Source organism: Mirounga leonina, unplaced genomic scaffold, assembly GCF_011800145.1.
Source record: "Mirounga leonina isolate KUSES-001 unplaced genomic scaffold, KU_Mleo_1.0 Mir_153, whole genome shotgun sequence".
NCBI lineage: Eukaryota > Metazoa > Chordata > Mammalia > Carnivora > Phocidae > Mirounga > Mirounga leonina.
The window spans coordinates 24,724,038-24,742,695 of NW_023270387.1; the positions used below are offsets into that span (position 1 = coordinate 24,724,038).

The following is an 18,658-nucleotide window of genomic DNA, read 5'->3' on the forward strand; positions in this document are numbered from 1 at the left end:
CTACTGTATGGCATTTAGTTTATAAAGCTCTTTTGCATTCCTTATCTTAGTGCTCTTCAAACAATCTTGTTAAGTGTCACTATATTTTATAGTCTGAAAACGGGGTTGAGAAAAAGGTAAGGGAATTGCTGATTTCCAGTGTGGACGCTTCCCACCTCACTACCTGCCTTTTCTTCCTCCCCTCTGCTCTTTGGCTTGGCTGCACTGGCATTACCTTGACTTGGTAGAGTAACAGAGAGAGTAAAAAGTGGGAAGAGCACAGGATTTGACTCCTGACTTCCTAGCTGTAGGGCCAAGGACAAGTTCCTTAACCTCTCCAAACACAGGTAAAATGGATATAATGATTCATGTACCAGTCTTGCTATAAAGATTAAATCAGACACTACATCAAGCATTTGTCTTCCTCTCATATCTCTGGTGTTAATGAGCCACTACAGTGGCTCCTGTCCCCCCAACAATAGAAAAGGAATCATAAATGATATGGTGACTACTTTCATCTCCCAAAAGCCAATCCAAAGATATCAGACTGAAAACCACTAATGACCACCCCACCCAATCTTACTGGTTGATGTTTCCGCTTCTCATGGTGCTTCTTTAACATTATCTTCAGGTCACTGTCCCCCAGTTCTATTTTATCTGAGAGAAAATGAACCAAACCACATGGATTAGGTCATTCACCAACATGATGCTCAAATCCAAGTCTTTCTGGTCACTTGTGATACTCAAAAGTAACACGTTTCTCTGAACGTCCCTTCTGAATCCCATGTACTACAAGCACACACAATCTTGAAATAGTCACAGGATCAACTCTTCAGCTTTTCTCTACACTGATCAGTAACAATGACCTCAGTTAGTTAGCTGTTCCTGAAACACCTCAAAAATTCTTAACCGTCTTCTTTGATTCCTATCCCAATTAAAAGTTCTTCTCTAATTTCAGACATTCTAAGAAACTGCTACGGCTCTGATTACCTCTTGTTCTATTATTGAACTGTCCCTAAATATTGCTATTTTAATAATCTACTTTCTTTAAGCCCAAAATACCAGCCGATTAGCTCCTAAAGAAAAGCTTCAAAACAAAGGAAGGAAGAAAGGCAGGCCTACCTACTTGTAAAAAGTGGAATCGTACAGAAACTTCTCCCAATCTCCCACTTATGAGGAACACTGCTTCGATTCCCTGGCAGTAAGAATCCAGCGCCCACCCTGTAAGGGAGTTCTCAGATCTACGTCCTGATCTCCCAAAACGTCCACAGCATCACTCAGTTCTCACCTGCAGTTTTCATATCCGTGGTTGAAAGCGTGGGCACCACCCTCAGGGGCACCGCAGGGCTAGGAGAACGCGCTGGAGAGCTCGGAAGCCATGAGCTGAGATCTTCAAAAGAAAATTTTTCTTGTAAATCCAACGTGGCTGTGGACTCCAATAGGGGAGATTGGGTAAGTGGCCATTTGGGTTCAACAAGGCTAAGCCAACAACATGGAGGCCAGGGTTCCACCACTCCTTTCTGGCCCTTCTCCAGACGAACTGGAGCACACTTAGGTCATTTAAACGGCTCTTCCAGGAAGAGAGACTTCAACAGAGTGATGGGGTCGCACTGCAGCAGGCCAACAGTCACTACTACTCTCCTGTAGGGGGAAAAGTAGCTCTCTCAAGTGGCACAATAGGACCAGACAGGCCTACTGTGGAGAGCCCTGCCACGCAGGGATTCAGCTCACCTAGACTCTAATGCCATGTGAGCACCAAGGGGACAAAGGTATGCAGTCACACCCCACCCAAGAGGAAGGGCTCAGAGCCCAAAGACTAGGGAATTCTGAGTGCCGTCATCCAACCCCCGAGACACACAACTGGGAGAGCTTCTTTCCCGGGAGACAAATGGCTACCACTGGCTCCAGCTGAACAACACGCTGTTGGTGTAAATCCAACATCCCAGCTACTCCAAGCGCCCACACTCACCCTCTTCATCAGATGACAGGTCCGTGTCGCCACACTCCTCCTTTACTTCCCTCAACACCTTCAAGTAGCGCTGCTGGGTCCGCCACTCCCGCTCCTCAGGGGTACGTGAGGGTGAAGGGCGCTTCTGGCGGAAGGGAAGGGCTGGGCCGCTCCGTCGGGCCATCTCCAGTAGGTCCTAGGAAGAGATCAGATGGGGATACACGTCATGATCCAAAGCTTATTCTGGTCCATTCCTCAGGTCTACATTTTCTTCTCTTGATTGTTGAACAAGCTCAATTCCCTCCTTTCAGATCAGAGATGCACACAGGAGAATATGTCCAAATAAGAAGAGCCTCTACTAGGGGCGCCTGGGTGGCTCAGTCGTTAAGCGCCTGCCTTCAGCTCGGGTCATGATCCCGGGGTCCTGGGATCAAGTTCCACATCGGGCTCCCTGCTTGGCAGGAAGCCTGCTTCTCCCTCTCGCACTCCCCCTGCCTGTGTTCCCTCTCTGGCTGTCTCTCTCTCTGACAAATCAATAAAACCTTTAAAAAAAAAAAAAGGAAGGACGGTACAGGCTAAGTGCGTCAAGGCTTCATGGGTCACATTTTCTCCTTAGTGCCGCCGCCTTTGGCATTTGGTACCTGAACGACTCCTTGAAGCCAGGAGACGCGTGCGCCCACCGCCCACCGCCCACGCCTCATACGCAGTTCCCAGCATTACTTACGCTCCGGGAAGCCAGGATCTGCCTCAGCAGCCTATGGAAGTAGTGCTGCTGGGAGGTGAGGTAGCGCTTGTGCTGGGACTTGAAGCACAGCTGCCGGTACTTGACCACCTCCGGGTTAAAGTGTCCGTCTGGAAAGAAGGGAAGCACAACCGTGTGTACACACACTTAATACGCGCTTAAGACGTAAACTCTGCGCTAAACCGGGAGACGGTGCAGGAGAGAAAAAAGACAATCTTTGTGTACGTGGAGCCTACAGTCCAATGGGAGGCAGAAAATAAACAGGTAACAGAAACTGTGTTTGAGCACTACAGGAAATTCATCTGAAGCAACTCTAGAGAGTTAGGAGGGATGTATTTAAGGAAAGGGACCTCTAAAGAACAAAACGCAAAACGAAGCCTGATTAAGCAATTATGGCAAAATGTTAACTGATAGACACTGGTAATAAAAGTCATACAGACGTCTGTTATACTAGTTACCAGCTCTTCTGTAGGTTTAAAAATCTTCAAAACAAAAAATTGGGAGGAAAACCAATGAGAATTTAAAAACAAGAAGTAAAAATGGGGAAAAGGCAGAGGAATGGCGTGTGCTAAGGCAGGATCCGAAGCAAGCAAGAACTGTGCACGTTCCAAACCTTGAGGAAATGTCTGTATGACTAACGCAGAGTGGGCTGCAACTGAGGGAGCGTGTGACACCCTGGGAAGGCAGACAGAGATCCAACCACACAGAAACCTGTAGGTCACGGGGGGAGCTGGATTTTATCCTAAGTGCCACGGAAATAATTTGAAGGGTTTAAAGCAGGAGAATGACATGGCAGGGAGCAAGAGAGGAAGAAGGAAAACTCCTGCAGGGGGTCCAGATCAGAGAGGATGGCACCTTCCCTCCACACTCAGAATAAAAGCCAAGGTCCGAAAGATGGCCTGGAAGGCTCTTCATGATCTGTCCTGGGCTTGCTCTGGCCTCATCTTCCACCAGTCTCCTATTTGCTCCTTCTACCCCAGCCCCACTGGCCTCCATGCTGTTTCCTCAATAGGCTATGTACCCTACTCTCTCAAGGCCTTTGTACTTAAAGTTCCCTCTACCTGCAAGGCTTCCTACTAACACCCAGTATTTTCACAGCTTGCTCCTCTTACCCTCATTAAGTCCCTGTCCTGATATTCATCTCATCAGAGAAGCCTTGGCCAACTACCATGTCTAAAACAGCTCTTTCCTATCATTCTAGTCCCATTACCCTCCTTATTTTTGGAAGTACTAAATGCCCATAAGTATTTCATTGTTCATCTGTTTTTCCCTATGAGAATATAAGATTATTACCATATTTCCAGAACCTCGAAGAATGTCTGGCACATATTAGCTGACCAGTAAGTAAAATAGTGGTTATATGAACAGAAGTAGAGAGACCTGAGGATATATTCCTGGGGTAGAAGGATTAAACCAGCTGATAGTTTCAGATGCTGGGGTAGGATGGGGGCCATGGGGAGGTCAACTGAGCATGGTACCCTGATCACTGGACATGAACAACTGATATCATCACCTGAGATAAAAAGGTCAAGGAGAGGTCCGTTTTGGACATATTAGATTTGAGCAGATAGACCATGGTGAAAACTGAGAGGGAAAGACTGAAAAGCTAATCTCAGAAAGCTAAAATGAGAAGTCAAAGTACACAGCATTTCTCTTTTTGTTCCCCCAACCATCCTAATACCATCCAAGGTAACTAATAAAAGCAAATGCTTATTTAGAACAGCACCTGACAACTGCCACTATATATATAAGGACCCTGCGTATATTAACTCATTTCATCTTCATAATCCTATAAAAGGCACTACTAAATCCCCATTTTACAATAAAGAAAATGAGGCATAGAAAAGTTAAATAACATGTCCAAGGTCACACAATTAATAAAAGGGGAAAGCAGGTTTGAACCCAGGTAGCCCAGCTCCGGAGTCCAAGGTCTTACCCACCATGCTATGCTGCCTGCTGCAGGGAAATAGGATGTGACCTTCAAGAAACAAGCCCAGAGTTGAATACTCCTGATGCTGTTTGATATGTAAAAATTGGACTAGCATCTTTTTTGCTTCTGCACTTCTTTAAAATTACGTTCCTTCAGTCTTTAGTTTCCCCCACTTTTTGAAAGCCATTAAATGCCACCCCTCTATTAAAACAGTATTTTGTATGTATGTATTAAAGAAAATATTATTGAAATAATTATAATAAATCAAAATCTTATTAAAATTAACTGTCTTTATTATTCTTACCACAGCTACTGGAAAATTTTAACTTGAACACATGGTTCATGTAATTAGTATATATTTTTTTAAAGATTTATTTATTTGAGAGAAGGAGAGCAGGGCTGGGGGCAGGGTGGGGAGGGAAGGGCAGAGGGAGAGGGAGAGAAGCAGACTCCCCGCTGAGCAGGGAGCCAATACAGGGCTCAATCTCACAACCCTGAGATCACAACCTGAGCCGAAATCAGCAGGAGTCAGATGCTTAACCAACTAAGCCACCAGGCACCCCGGCTCATTTAACGTTTCTATTCGCTAGCGGTGAGCTAGTTAACAGTGAGGAGAGGAGAGGGTAGTACCAGATGAAGTTGGATAAGTGGACAGGAGCCAGGTCACACACATAGAGCCTTGTAGGCACTGAATTTTATTTCAAGTGAAGGCAAACTGGGCGCCTGAGTGGCTCAGTTGGTTAAGCGACTGCCTTCGGCTCAGGTCATGATCCTGGAGTCCCGGGATCGAGTCCCGCATCGGGCTCCCTGCTCAGCAGGGAGTATGCTTCTCCCTCTGACCCTCCTCCCTCTCATGCTCTCTGTCTCTCATTCTCTCTGTCTCAAATAAATAAATAAAATCTTTAAAAAAAAAAAAAAAGAGTCAAGTGAAGGCAACTGCTAAATATTCTGAGAAGTGAAGTTTTAAGAAGCTCACTCTGTAGCTGTGTGGAGGTGGTTGCTAAAACAGCTGGGTAAGAGTCAGCAGTGACGAGATAGTGAGTGAAAGCAGGCAAGGTATAGAGCTAAGAACAGTGCCTCAGGGGCGCCTGGGGGGCTCAGGCATTAAAAGTCTGCCTTCGGCTCAAGTCATGGTCCCAGGGTCCTGGGGTCGAGCCCCACATCGGGCTCCAGCCCCACATCGGGCTCCCTGCTCGGTGGGAAGCCTGCTTCTCCCTCTCCCACTCCCCCTGCTTGTGTTCCCCCTCTCGCTGTGTCTCTGTCAAATAAATAAAATCTTAAAAAAAAAAAAAAAGAACAGTGCCTCAACAGCAGTAACACAGACAGGAACAGTGAGTGGAAGAGCGGTTAGCAAAGAAAGTGGGGTGTGGGGGGTAGGGTGTCAAAGACACAGGAGGAGATCCAGGCCAGAGAAGAGTCACTGATGCAAACTGGAGGAAAGTCTCAAGATGAAGAAAGTGGTCACGACAGTAGATGCTGGGCCCTACAGGGGCACCTGGCTGACTCAGTCAGAAGAGCATGCGACTCTTGGTCTCGGGGTCATGAGTTCAAGCCCCATGTTGGGTGTAGAGCTTGCTAAAAAAAAAAAAAAAGACTGTAGATGCTGTGCACGGACCAAATAGAGAACTAAAAAGCATCTGCTGGGGTGCCTGGGTGGCTCAGTCAGTTAAGCATCCAACTCTGGATTTCAGCTCAAATCATGATCTCAAGGTTGTGGGTTCAAGCCTTGTGACGGTTCTGCACTCAGCAGGGAGTCTGTTTGAGATTCTCCCTCTCCCGCTGCCCCTCCCCCCTGCATGTGCTCTCACTCTCTCTCAAATAAATAAATCTTTTAAAAAAATAAAAATAAATAAAAAGCATCTGCTGGTTTGGAAATTACATGCTCACTAAAGAGACATGGAGCAGAAAAAATGCTCACTGGAACAACTGGTGAGATGTGAATATGGACTATATATTAGATAACATCACGCCTGTGTTACATTTTACACTTATATACAGAATTTAAGTACAGAAAAATTCTGTATTTACAGTATCTCCGAATATGATCATTTGTGGTTATGTAAGAGAATTTTTTTTTTAAGATTTTATTTATTTGAGAGAGAGAGAGCACACAGAGGGAGAGGGAGAAGCAGGCTCTCTGCTGAGCAGGGAGCCCGATATGGGGCTCAATCCCAGGACCCCAGGATCATGACCTGAGCCGAAGGCAGACGCTTAAGCAACTGAGCCACCCAGGCACCCCGAGAGAACGTTCTTATTCTTCAGAGACGAATGCTGAAAAATGTAGGGGTACAATGTCTGCAATACTCTCAAATGGTTCAGCAAAAAAAAAAATGACAATAATACAGTAACGAGAGTGAATGTGGCAAAATGTTAATAGTTGGTGAACCTGATGAAAAGTATAGCTGACTCTCGAACACCAGTTTAAACTGTGTGGGTCAAGTTATATGTGGATTTTTTTACAGTACATACTGTAAATGTATTTTCTTTATGATTCTATTAGCATTTTCTTTTCTCTGACTTCATTGTAAAAAATACAATACATAAAATATGTGTTAATTAACTGTTACAGGTAAGACTTCCAGTCAATACTAGGCTAACAGTTAAATTTGGGGAAAGTCAAAAGTTACACATGGATCTGTAACTGAATGGGAAGCAGGCGCCCCTCAGCCCTGCAGTGTTCAAGGGTCAACTGTATACAGGTGTCCATTATAAAATCTTGTGACCTTTCTGCAGCTTTGAACTTTAAAAGTAAAAAAGTTGAAGGAAAAGACAGGTCACAGTGGCATTAATAAAAGCACTCTCTGTGAGGTAATAACGGAAGAGCCCCAAGAAACGGGCAGAATGACTGAAAGGGGCAGCTATGGATGTCTTTCAACAAGTTTGGAGATAAAAAGGCAAATGATAGAGGACAACGGAGGGGACAGACAGTGAAGGACTTTTTTTAGTGTGAGACCCCTGAACGCATCCATACGCTGAAGAAGAGCAAGTGGAGTGAACAGCAAAACAGAGTGAATACACAGGATAGAAGGGATGGTTAACTGAGGAAAAGAGGTCCCAGAGGAGGGAAAAGATGAAAGGATCAAGAGCAGAGGTTAATCTTAAACAGAAGACAAAACTCCTTCTTCCTCTGAGACAAGTAAAGTAGGTCAGAATGGAAATGAATACAGGGAGCTGGGGTGTAGGTTGGAAGTAGAAAATGGGGGGTTTATGACAGAAGATCCTTTATGAAGCAGGAAGCAAGAGTTTGCTAAGCATGTGGAACTTAAGGGAAAGGTGAACATTTAAAACAGAAACAGGAAAGCTAACCAAAGGTGAAAGAATACGGGAATGCAATGACAGCTCAGAAGATGAATAAGCATGGTATTGCACCTGTCTGCACCAACACTGGAACTAAAATATGACCGCGGTCAGAGTGAAACGTGCAGGAATTCCTTGTTTGCATCCTCACCACACCCTAACACTGCTGTGGGGGAAAACATGCCAGCACAGCGGACAGTGCAAACATCACACAAGGTCCCTGCCATAACCCCTCTAAAAGCAGGCAGGCTCTATCGGAAGAGATGGTTTACTCCTACCTGAGGCCCCTGGCTGCAGGGAAATAAACTTTGCCCACTACCCAGGGGAATTCCTCTTTAAACCAGTAACTCACCAAAGGAAGGAACGCGAGTCTGAAACGAGCTGAGATAATAAAAGTTTTGCAATGATAAGCCTGTCCCGTCCAGGCTTTTGTAGCTATCCTGTTGTCCAATTTAACAAAACTCAAGGAGATTCACTGTACTTTCAGGGCCTCCTGCCAAAGCAAAGTCACCCCAGAAAGAGGAGAAGAGGCCTCTCTGCTGCTCTCCATGGAACAGAGAGGAAACTGTGGCTTAATAGTGGCCCCAAACCATTTTGCAATCCCCAATGTAATAAATGACTCAGGGCAAGGATCATTAATGGACGTTAAACCACTGAGTAAAACAAAGGCTTTTGGGAAAAAGACTATCACCTGGTCCCAAAGTATCATCCTACATTTTCCTTCTGAATTATGAAGAAAAAAGGTACTGTTACAATCAGTATGTCTGGCAGACACGTCCACTTAACCAAGTGCTCAAACACATCATTACCAACATCAGAAAAACTGACATCATGTGCCTCCTGAGGTGATGGTGGGAAAGAAGTAACATTTCCCATCTAGTATTACCGGTAAAATGTTTAACCTAAATTCAATCATGAGGAAACAAGACAATTCCCCAGGGCGCCTGGGTGGCTCAGATGGTTAAGCGTCTGCCTTCAGCTCAGGTCATGATCCCATGGTCCTGGGATCGGGTCCCGCATCCGGCTCCCCGCTCAGCGGGGAGCCTACTTCTCCCTCTGCCTCTCTCTGTCTCTTATGAATAAATAAAATCTCTTAAAAAAAAAGACAATTCCCCATAAAGCAGGACCTTTTAAATTCAAGTGTCCTGAGCTCTTCAAAAATGTCAGTGTGTTTTGTATGGAATCACAGAAGACCCCAAATAGCCAAGGCAATCTTGAGAAAGAAAAACAAAGCTGGAGAGATCATGTTCCTTTATTTCAAACTACACTACAAAGCTACAGTAATCAGAACATAATGGTACTGGCACAAAGAGACACACAGATCAATGCAACAGAATAGAGTCCAGAAACAAACCTACTCTTATATAATCAATTAATTTACAACAAAGACAAAAATATACAATAGGGGAAAGAGTCTCTTCAATAAATGGTGCTAGGAAAACTGGATAGCTAAATGCCAAAGAATAAAACTGGACTGCTTTCTTACACCATACACAAAAATAAACTCAAAATGGATTAAAAACTTAAATGGAAGGGGTGCTTGGTGGCTCAGTTGGTTAAGCGTCTGCCTTTGGCTCAGGTCATGATCTCAGAGTCCTGGGATGGAGCCCCACGTTGGGCTCCCCACTCAGCGTCTGCTTCTCCCTCTCCTTCTGCCTCTCCCCCCTGCTCATGCTCTCTCTAATAAATAATAAAATCTTTAAAAAAAAAAAAAACTTAATGTAAGGCTGAAAATCCTAAAACTCCTAGGAAAAAACACAGTAAACTCTTGGGACATCAGTCTTAGCAATATTTTTTGGATCTCTCCTCAAGCAAGGGCAACAAAAGAAAAAGAAAACAAAACAAAACAAAAAAACAAATGGAACTACATCAAACTAAAAAACAAAGAAAACCATCAACAAAATAAAAAGGCAACCTGCTGAATGGGAGAACATATCTGCAAATGACATAACCAATAAGGTGTTAATATCTAAATATAAGTAACTCCAACTCAACACCAAAAAGACAAATAATCCAATTAAAAATGAGCAGAGGATGTGAATAAACATTTCTCCAAAGAAGACATACAGATGGCCAACAGACACATGAAAAGATGCTCAACATCACTAATCACCAGGGTACTGCAAATCAAAACCACAAGATATCACCTTAAACCTGTGAGAATGGTTATTATCAAAAAGACAAGAAATAACAAGTGTTGAGGAGGATGTGGAGAAAATGGAACCCTCACGCACTGTTTTTGGGAATGAAAAATGGTGCCTCTATGGAAAATACTATGGAGTTCCTTAAAAAATTAAAAACAGAACTACCATTCAGCAATTCCACTTCTGGGTATTTATCTAAAGAAACTGAAAACACTAATTCAAAAAGTGTACATGCATCCCTATGTTCACTGCAGTACTATGTACATGAGTCAAGCCATAGAAGCAACTTAAATGTCCATCGATAGATGAAGAGATGAAGATGAATATATGGATAATGAGTTTATATATATATAATGGAATACTACTCAGCCTAAAAAAAGAATGAAATCTTGCTATTTGAGACAACATGGATGGACCCAGAGGATATTATCCTTACTGAAATAAGTCAAAGACAGATATCATGATTTTACTTACATGTAAAATCTGAAAACCAAAACATATAAACAACCAAAAAAAGAGAAACAGACTCAACAGACACAGAGAACAATGTGATGATTGCCTTGTGGGCGTGGGGAGATTGGGATAAGCAGAATAGGAGAAGGGGATTAAAAGCTACTAACTTCCAGTTATAAATAAGACAAAAGGATACAATGTACAGCATAGGGAATGTAGCTAGTAATATGTAACAACTTGTATGGTGACAGATGGTAGCTAGATATATCACAGGGATCACTTCAGAATATACACAGAGAATCAGGATGTACACCTGAAAATAATATAATATTGCATGTCAATCACACTTAAAAAAAGAAGTCATGGGGCGCGTGGGTGGCTCAGTTGGTTAAGCGACTGCCTTCGGCTCAGGTCATGATCCTGGAGTCCCGGGATCGAGTCCCACATCAGGCTCCCTGCTCAGCGGGGAGTCTGCTTCTCCCTCTGACCCTCCTCCCTCTCATGCTCTCTGTCTCTCATTCTCTCTCTCAAATAAATAAATAAAATCTTTAAAAAAAAAAAAAAAGTCATTGTTTTTGAAAGACAAAGAAAAAAAGGCAGAGGGCCCTAGGTTCAGGGAGCCAAGAGACTGAAATCCAACACAATGCATGAACTTGAATAGATCGTGAATTTAAAAGGAAAAAAATAAAAAATAAAAGGCCACCATTAAGGATATTTTGGGAACCAACAACATCTGAATATGAGATATTCTATGATATTTGCACAGTATAAAATTTCTTGGGTGTGATAATAGGACTGTGATTACATGGTAGAATGTCCTTGTTAAGAGATACATACATGCTGAAGTGCTTGACAGTAGAGTATCATGTTTTCTGCAGAAAAAAAAGTGTATGTATGTGTGACACACAAATACACATATACACATACGTACGTGTGATAAAGCAAATGATAAACTGTTCTGAAATTTTTTTAAAGACTAATCATAAAGGGACCTATAAGGCACTAGTAATGTTTTACTTCTTGATCTGGGTGGTGGTTACACAGTTAAGTTCATATTACAATAAATCATTTATGATTGATGTATTTTCCTATGTAAGTTAGAAATTCTTATTAAAAAAAAAAAAGAATAGCCTAGGCAAAGTGTTGCACACAATTAGTCTGAGTCAGTATCAGTACATAAAAATAAATACAATAAATGAATAAAGGAGTATTTACATAAGTGAACATGTTCCTTCTTTTCCACTCCTCTCAAAAAAGAATGCCAAGCTACGTACCTCGGAAAAGCTTCTGGGCAATGTGCAGAGGGTTCCCAAAGCGGAAGTTCTCCCCACTGAACAGGGCCAAAATGAGCTGATTTTGCTGCTCAAAACTGTCTTCAGGGAAGTGAGGCAGAAACTGCTGGAGGTGTTCACGTTGAGAGTCACTCAATACTTCTTGCCATGTTGAGAGGCTGACTACATCAAAGAATATCTCAGGCTAGGACAATTAGGAAAAGCAGGAGAAAAGTAAACAAGAGAAAAACAAGCTTTTAAGTTTTTCTGTGGTAAAATATACATAAAATTTACCATTTTATCCATTTTTAAGTGTACATTTTTAAGTGCACAGTGATATTAAGTACATTCACACTGTTGTGCAACCATCACTACATCCAAGTTTTTAAGTTTGTTTAAACCAAAATGTCACTGGGACGCCTGGGTGGCTCAGTCAGTTAAACGCCTGCCTTCAGCTCAGGGTATGATCCCAGGGGCCTGGGATCAAGTCCTGCATCAGGCTCCCTGCTCAGTGGGAAGTCTGCTTCTCCCTCTGCCTGCCGCTCCCCCTGCTTTTGTGTGCACGCTCTCTCTCACTCTCGCTCTAACAGATAAATAAATAAAATCTTAAAAAAAAAAGTCACTGATCTTTATTCAGTTCTCAAATCTTAGAGATTAATGACTACATATAAACCATTATCTCATGTCCAACAGTAAATAATCATCCAAAGGAAAAACGATCTCAGTAGAGAGAATCTCATTCAGAAACCATTTCTACCAACAAGGGGTATGATGGACAACTGAATGCAGCTTAAGATGAGGGGCAGGAAAAAGTTAACATTGGGAGGAGAGAGCATGAGGAGTTGAGGCACCTGTGAAGAGCGACAAGCAGCAGGATGGAGTTCAATCTCAGTTCAATTATATGCTGTATATCTCCTATGTGCTGAGTACTAAGCTAGACTGGTATACACAGTCCAAGGGGGAAACAAGCAATTACAATGTAGCTTAAGAAGTGCTGATGTGCACAGAAGCACATAGGAGAAGCACATGCCCCAGAAGCAAGGCGTCAGAGAACACCTACAGAGGAAGTGACATTTAAGATAGTTAAGGGGGGAAAAAAAAAGTTGAAGCAGGAGAGTTAAAAATCCACAGAGCAGGGGCGCCTGGGTGGCTCAGTCGTTAAGCGTCTGCCTTCAGCTCAGGTCATGATCCCAGGGTCCTGGGTTCGAGCCCCACATCGGGCTCCCTGCTCAGCAGGAAGCCTGCTTCTCCCTCTCCCACTCCCCCTGCTTGTGTTCCCTCTCTGTGTCTCTCTCTGTGAAATAAATAAAATTAAAAAAAAAAAAAAAAAATCCACAGAGCAGGGGCGCCCGGCTGGCTCAGTCAGTAGTGCATGCAGGTCATGAGTTCAAGCCCCACGTTGGGCATAGAGATTAAAGATTAATAAACAAAAATTCAGGGGTTTTTTTGTTTTTTAAGATTTTATTTATTTATTTGACAGAGAGAGACACAGCGAGAGAGGGAACACAAGCAGGCTTCCCGTGGAGCAGGGAGCCCGATGCGGGGCTCGATCCCAGGACCCTGGGATCATGACCTGAGCCGAAGGCAGACACTTAACGACTGAGCCACCCAGGCACCCTGATAAACAAAAATTTTAAAATTCACAGAGCAAAACCATAAAAATGGAAGAATAATTAATATAAAAGAAAGGATAGCAATTACCTGTGGGGGCCTGAATGGTATTGGCAGTTACTTCTTAACCCAAGTAGTAGCTACATGGTTGTTTTATTGCTGTGTAAACTGTATATATACTATATATATATGGATTTTATATACTCTTATGTGTGCCACAGTTCACTTTTTTAATAATGAAGAGAGTTGAGGCCATGGATAGCTAGTGCAAGGACCCAAAGGGAGGGAGGGAGCAGCAGACACAAGAAAGAGGAGGAAGGGACCTATAAACATGTTAAGTACTTGTGTCTATCGTTATCCTAAGGACAATGGAGAGCCACCAAAGGGCTTAAGCAGGAGACAACCCAGAAATCCAACCATCTACTAGGCATCTCCTGCATGCATGTACTAAAACACCTCAGTGTCCAAGATCTTCCTCTGCAAATCTATTTTTGCACACTTTATTCCTGTATCTCAGTGTCTGCCACAAAGTAGTACTTAATAAAAAGTGCTGACAAAATGAATAACATAAAGAAATTTATCTGAAAGAGTGTGCAAAGAAAACGTGGATGGGAAGGATACATATGTCAACTTTAGTAATTGGTACTTCAGGTGGCAGAGAGAATAAATGGTGGCTTTAATTTTATCTACAGTGTTGGACATACTACGAAAGAAAAGATCTGAACCAGATATGACTAAATGCAATTATCTCCGAAAACTAGATGATGCACCAATGAATGCGTGCTATATGACACTCTACACCTGCCTGTATATGCGAAACAGGGCAAAATAAACAGTAATTCAATACAGTTTTTGGCATACACAATGCCTTGCACATAAACAGCACTTAGTAAGTGGTAGCCACCTTAATGATGATGAGGATTACACAGCCTGCCTGTGAAAGGGGCCAAAAGCACACTGATATCCCATTCCAGGACCTGTACTACTAACTGACTAGAGGGTTACTTAACTGACAGATATAGTTAGTGTCTGGGTTTTGTTTCATGATCTACAATGCGGGTAACCAATTTAACGTAAACATATCCATAATTCTGTCCTTAAAATATGTAATTTCTTGTTAACTCCTCAAAATTATCTGGTTAAAAATAGGACTTAAATGTATAGCTTATACTTCCTTCTCTAAGGACAATGTTAAAGACTTTACATAAAAAAGAGAGAGATGACTTTAGCTGCAATGTAGAAAATGAAACCAAAGGGAGCACAAAAGACTGAAAACTTGTAGAGTATAGAAAAGGTTTAGAATAGTGGTTATGGGCAAGGTGACAGAGAGAAGATGGTCGTGATGGTACTACTTACATCCTCCAGAAGGTCCTCGGGCAGACTAACCCTGGTGCCCCCCAGGAGGCAGTCCTCCATAATACGTGTGCCATGGCCATCTCCACATGGACCCAGTTCCAAGGGATCCGTCAGCATATGGTCCAAGGAATCCATTGTTTATGTTCCACAGGTAATCTAGACAAATATATGCAGTCATACCTCCAGATAGAAAGGCAGGAATCCCAGGGGTCTGGTTGACACTAACACTCCTTCAAAAAATATTCTGGCCCAGAAAATAGTCAAACTCAAATCCAGTTTTATACTTTATCCTCCTACCCTAACTACAGCTACACACCTCTTCTCTCTTCTACCACTGCATTCTCATCTCAATCTTCAAATCTTTTCTAGTAGGTCTCATTGCTCAGAATGCTTCTACAATAACTCCCAAATCTACAGAATTTCTTAAACCTTCATTTTACACTTGAGTAAAGTGAGACTTAGAGATTAAATGATAAACAGATCAGAGTTCATAACTTAAGACTTCTCAGGCCAATAATCTCTCTACCATAAAATAATTTCTTGGGGCGCCTGGGTGCTCAGTCGGTTAAGCATCTGCCTTCGGCTCAGGTCATGATCCCTGGGTCCTGAGATCGAGTCCCACATCGGGCTCTCTGCTCAGCGGGAGCCTGCTTCTCCCTCTCCCTCTGTCCCTCCCCCAGCTGATGCTCGCTCGCTCTCTCAAATAAAATCTTTAAAAAATATTTAAAAAATTTAACAATTATTATTTTTTTTAGTAATTCTTTGTTATGCTATCATGAAGAAAAATCAACCATATAACCACTAACAATAAATTATTTAATGAGGGCCTGTTAAGCACCATGCCTCTCATTTAATTCCCACAACTGTGCAAGACAGGTTCATCAGATCTACTCCATAGATTATTAAAACTGAGGATCAAAGTAGATAATTTGCCCAATCTCAGGGATAGTGAATGAATGAAACTCAGGTCTGTCTGATTACAAACACACATTCTTAACACTACACCTCCTGTATAAACTAGTCCACATAAACTCTGAGGTCTCCAAGCACCTGACCACAACAGCCAGTAAACTTACTAGCCAATCTGCCAACTGAAGGTCCATCTGATATTTATAACCATGTAAACATAATGCTATTTTTCTCCTCCCTGTAATAACTGAACACTGCTGGTCATCTTTAGAAATGTACATATCAAAACATCTTCAAAGGGGTGCCTGGCGGGCGCAGTCAGTTAAGCCTCCAACTCTTCTTGGTTTGGGCTCAGGTTGTGATCTCAGGGTTGTGAGATCAGGCCCGGTGTTGGGCTCCATGCTCAGTGGGGAGTCTCCTTGAGATCCTCCCTCTCCCACTGTTCCTCCCGCTTGTGCTCTCTCTCAAATAAATAAATAAATCTAAAAAAAAAAAATCTTCAGAAAGCATCTCGTTAGGCTAATGGCTAGAATCAGCTGTAAAGCTGAGGCCACAGGATTGAACAAAACTAACAGGACGATGGGGAGCATTAACTCAATCACTCTACAAACATTTGCTAAATCAATTCTATCTCCCATTCCTACCAAATGGACTAACAAGCACAATAAAATGGAAAGAAAAAAAATCAGACTTAACAGTCAAAATGCTAAACTTCTAGCCTAATCTTGGTGACCCTAGGCAAATCTTACCTTGCAAGGTGTCAATTTCCTTATTTGTAAGACAAAGGGGAGTTGCACCAGGTCCTCTGTACTATTATTTCCAATTTTGGAATCCTACAATAAATAATCTCCAGATGGATGACAGTTTATATGACTTAATGCAGTCATATAAACATAGTAACATAATGACTTCTGATTCCAAAACTCTTAAAATGATAAAAAGCAGAGCTGTAATATTACTACTAAAATAAGCATCTTCCCACAAATTATTTCAAGTTATCTTTTAGAGATTTCAGATTTATGTAAAGATACTGCAGGGAGATTAGTGCTGGACAAAGCAAATGGTCTCCAAACAACTGTGCTCCATCACCTTTCAATACATGGGGAAATTACAACATCTGAACATTCTTGGTGCCTAAATAACTGAAGCAGGTGAGAAAGCACACGGCGCATGAGTTTAACAAAACTTTAAAATAGAAAAATTGGCAGAAGCAACCTGATACTTAGAGCAAGGTACTCTTTACAGAATTGACATAGAACATGATAGTAACTGCAAAGCCACTGTTCTACCTGACTCTTAGGAGGATCGCCCCTGTTTGACAACTTGTTCCCAAGTTTCTTCAACTACGATGGATGTGTAGCTAAATTTAATCTATTCGAGTGGCAACCTTTGCCCTGCTACTATTCTGAACAGGATCTCAAAATACAAAAAGCAGAGAGCTGCCAGAGGATTGGAACCCCGGAAGCCAAGGATTTCTAAATCTTGCGGCGTCCTGGACCTCCGTAGTAGACCAGGAAAGTGTCTCCCAATGGCCTTTCCTCTGCACCTGGGCTAGTCTTGCCTCTTGGACCCTCCCCGACGAAAAAGCTAAACCCTGGGCTGCTTCCGGAGCAAACGCCCGCTCCAAATCCGCCGCCCCTGCAGCTAAACCCCTCCCCAGCCAACCCGGCCCCGCACAAGGCCCGGGTACCGCCCCTCTAAACTGCACCTCTGCGCCCACGGCCCCTCCCCCACACCGTGCCTAACCCTAACCCCCACCCACCCGGCCGCCCGGCTCCCAACACGCCCGCTCCCCTGCCCCAGGCCCACAGGAGCAGCGACCCTCGGAGACCCAGCCGCTCCCTCCCTCCGCTCCCCGGCTACACTTTAACCCTTTCACCGTCCTGGGCCCGCCCTCACCTGAGTCGCCGGCGCGGGTCTCCCAACCCGCAGCGCTTCTCGGCCCGCGGGCTCTCAGACGCGCTCGCTCCCGCAAGGCGTCTCGGTGCGTGCACGCTCCGGGCTCGGGCGGCGGAAGGGGCGGGGTTGCGCGGGGCGGGGCCTGGAGGGTGCCGAGGGGCGGAGCCGAGCGGGGCGGGGCCTGGGGCGGTGAGAGCCCGCGCTGCTGGGTTTGGGTTGCAGTTTGCACGCGGCTTGGGCCTGTTGGTCTCACCTGCATAGAAGCTTCTTCGGAAGAATGTCTGTAGTCTTTACCTAGCCGCGAACTGAGGCCCATGAATGAGTGAATGCAATTTTATTAGCCAACGTTTGCAGAGAGCATACCCTGTACCAGGCACTATGCTAAGCACTTTCTAGCCCCTATCTAGTACTGTATGCTCTTATGCACTATTCCCATTTTACAGCTGAGGAAACTGCAGTTTCTTGAGTTTCAGGGAGGAAAACACAGACCCGGAGCCTGTGCCCCTGCGTATCCCCATATCTTCCTCCTGTCCCTGGGCCCCTGACGTTGGGAAAGAAAGTATACACACGTCGAAGAAATACATTTAAAATTAAACTCGATTACATTCCTCTGTTAAGAATCTAGGTCCCAGGGCACCTGGGTGGCTCAGTCGGTGGCTGTCTGCCTTCGGCTCAGGTCATGATCTCGAGGTGCTGGGATCGAGCCCCATGTCGGGCTCCCTGTTTAGAGGGGAGTCTGCTTCTCCCTCTTTCTCTGCCATTCCCCCAGCTCGTGCTTTCTCTCTCTCTCTCTCAAGGGGTCAGGTAAAATCTTAAAAAAAGAAGAATCTAGGTCCCTGGTGCCTGGGTGGCTCAGTCGGTTAAGTCTGCCTTCTGCTCAGGTCATGATCCCTGAGTCCTTGGGTTAAGTTGCATGGGGCTCCCTGCTCAGCCGGGAGTCTGATGCTCCCTGACCCTCCCTCCTCTCGTGTTCTCTCTCTCTCTCTCTCTCTCTCTCTTAAATAAATAAATAAATCTTTAAGAAAAAAAAAAGAATCTAGGTCCCTTTTTCACTGAGTCTTCTTTAGAACAGCTTCAGACTACTTAATCCACAACTTCTCCCAGCAGCCCTGCAGAGAC

The 18,658-nt window shown here is 43.8% G+C and overlaps 1 protein-coding gene across 6 annotated transcripts in view; it reads right to left on the reverse strand.

The window, feature by feature from the left end:
* NFRKB (nuclear factor related to kappaB binding protein) overlaps window positions 1–17,625 on the reverse strand; it is a 41,301-nt gene extending 23,676 nt beyond the window's left edge. For 2 of the 6 annotated variants that reach the window (XM_035009296.1, XM_035009301.1), the window contains exons 1-7: window positions 17,540–17,625; window positions 14,732–14,887; window positions 11,768–11,969; window positions 2,652–2,779; window positions 1,949–2,123; window positions 1,268–1,405; window positions 563–636 (exon numbers count right to left, since the gene is read on the reverse strand). In XM_035009296.1, coding sequence (XP_034865187.1) covers window positions 563–636; window positions 1,268–1,405; window positions 1,949–2,123; window positions 2,652–2,779; window positions 11,768–11,969; window positions 14,732–14,866 — 852 coding nt within the window. In that variant the 5' untranslated portion in view covers window positions 14,867–14,887; window positions 17,540–17,625. Of the gene's footprint in view, window positions 1–562; window positions 637–1,267; window positions 1,406–1,948; window positions 2,124–2,651; window positions 2,780–11,767; window positions 11,970–14,731; window positions 15,321–16,389; window positions 17,181–17,539 lie in introns of those variants that run through there. The other 4 variants (XM_035009299.1, XM_035009300.1, XM_035009298.1 and 1 more) reach the window with 4 other exon arrangements.
* Window positions 17,626–18,658: the final 1,033 nt, after the last annotated feature.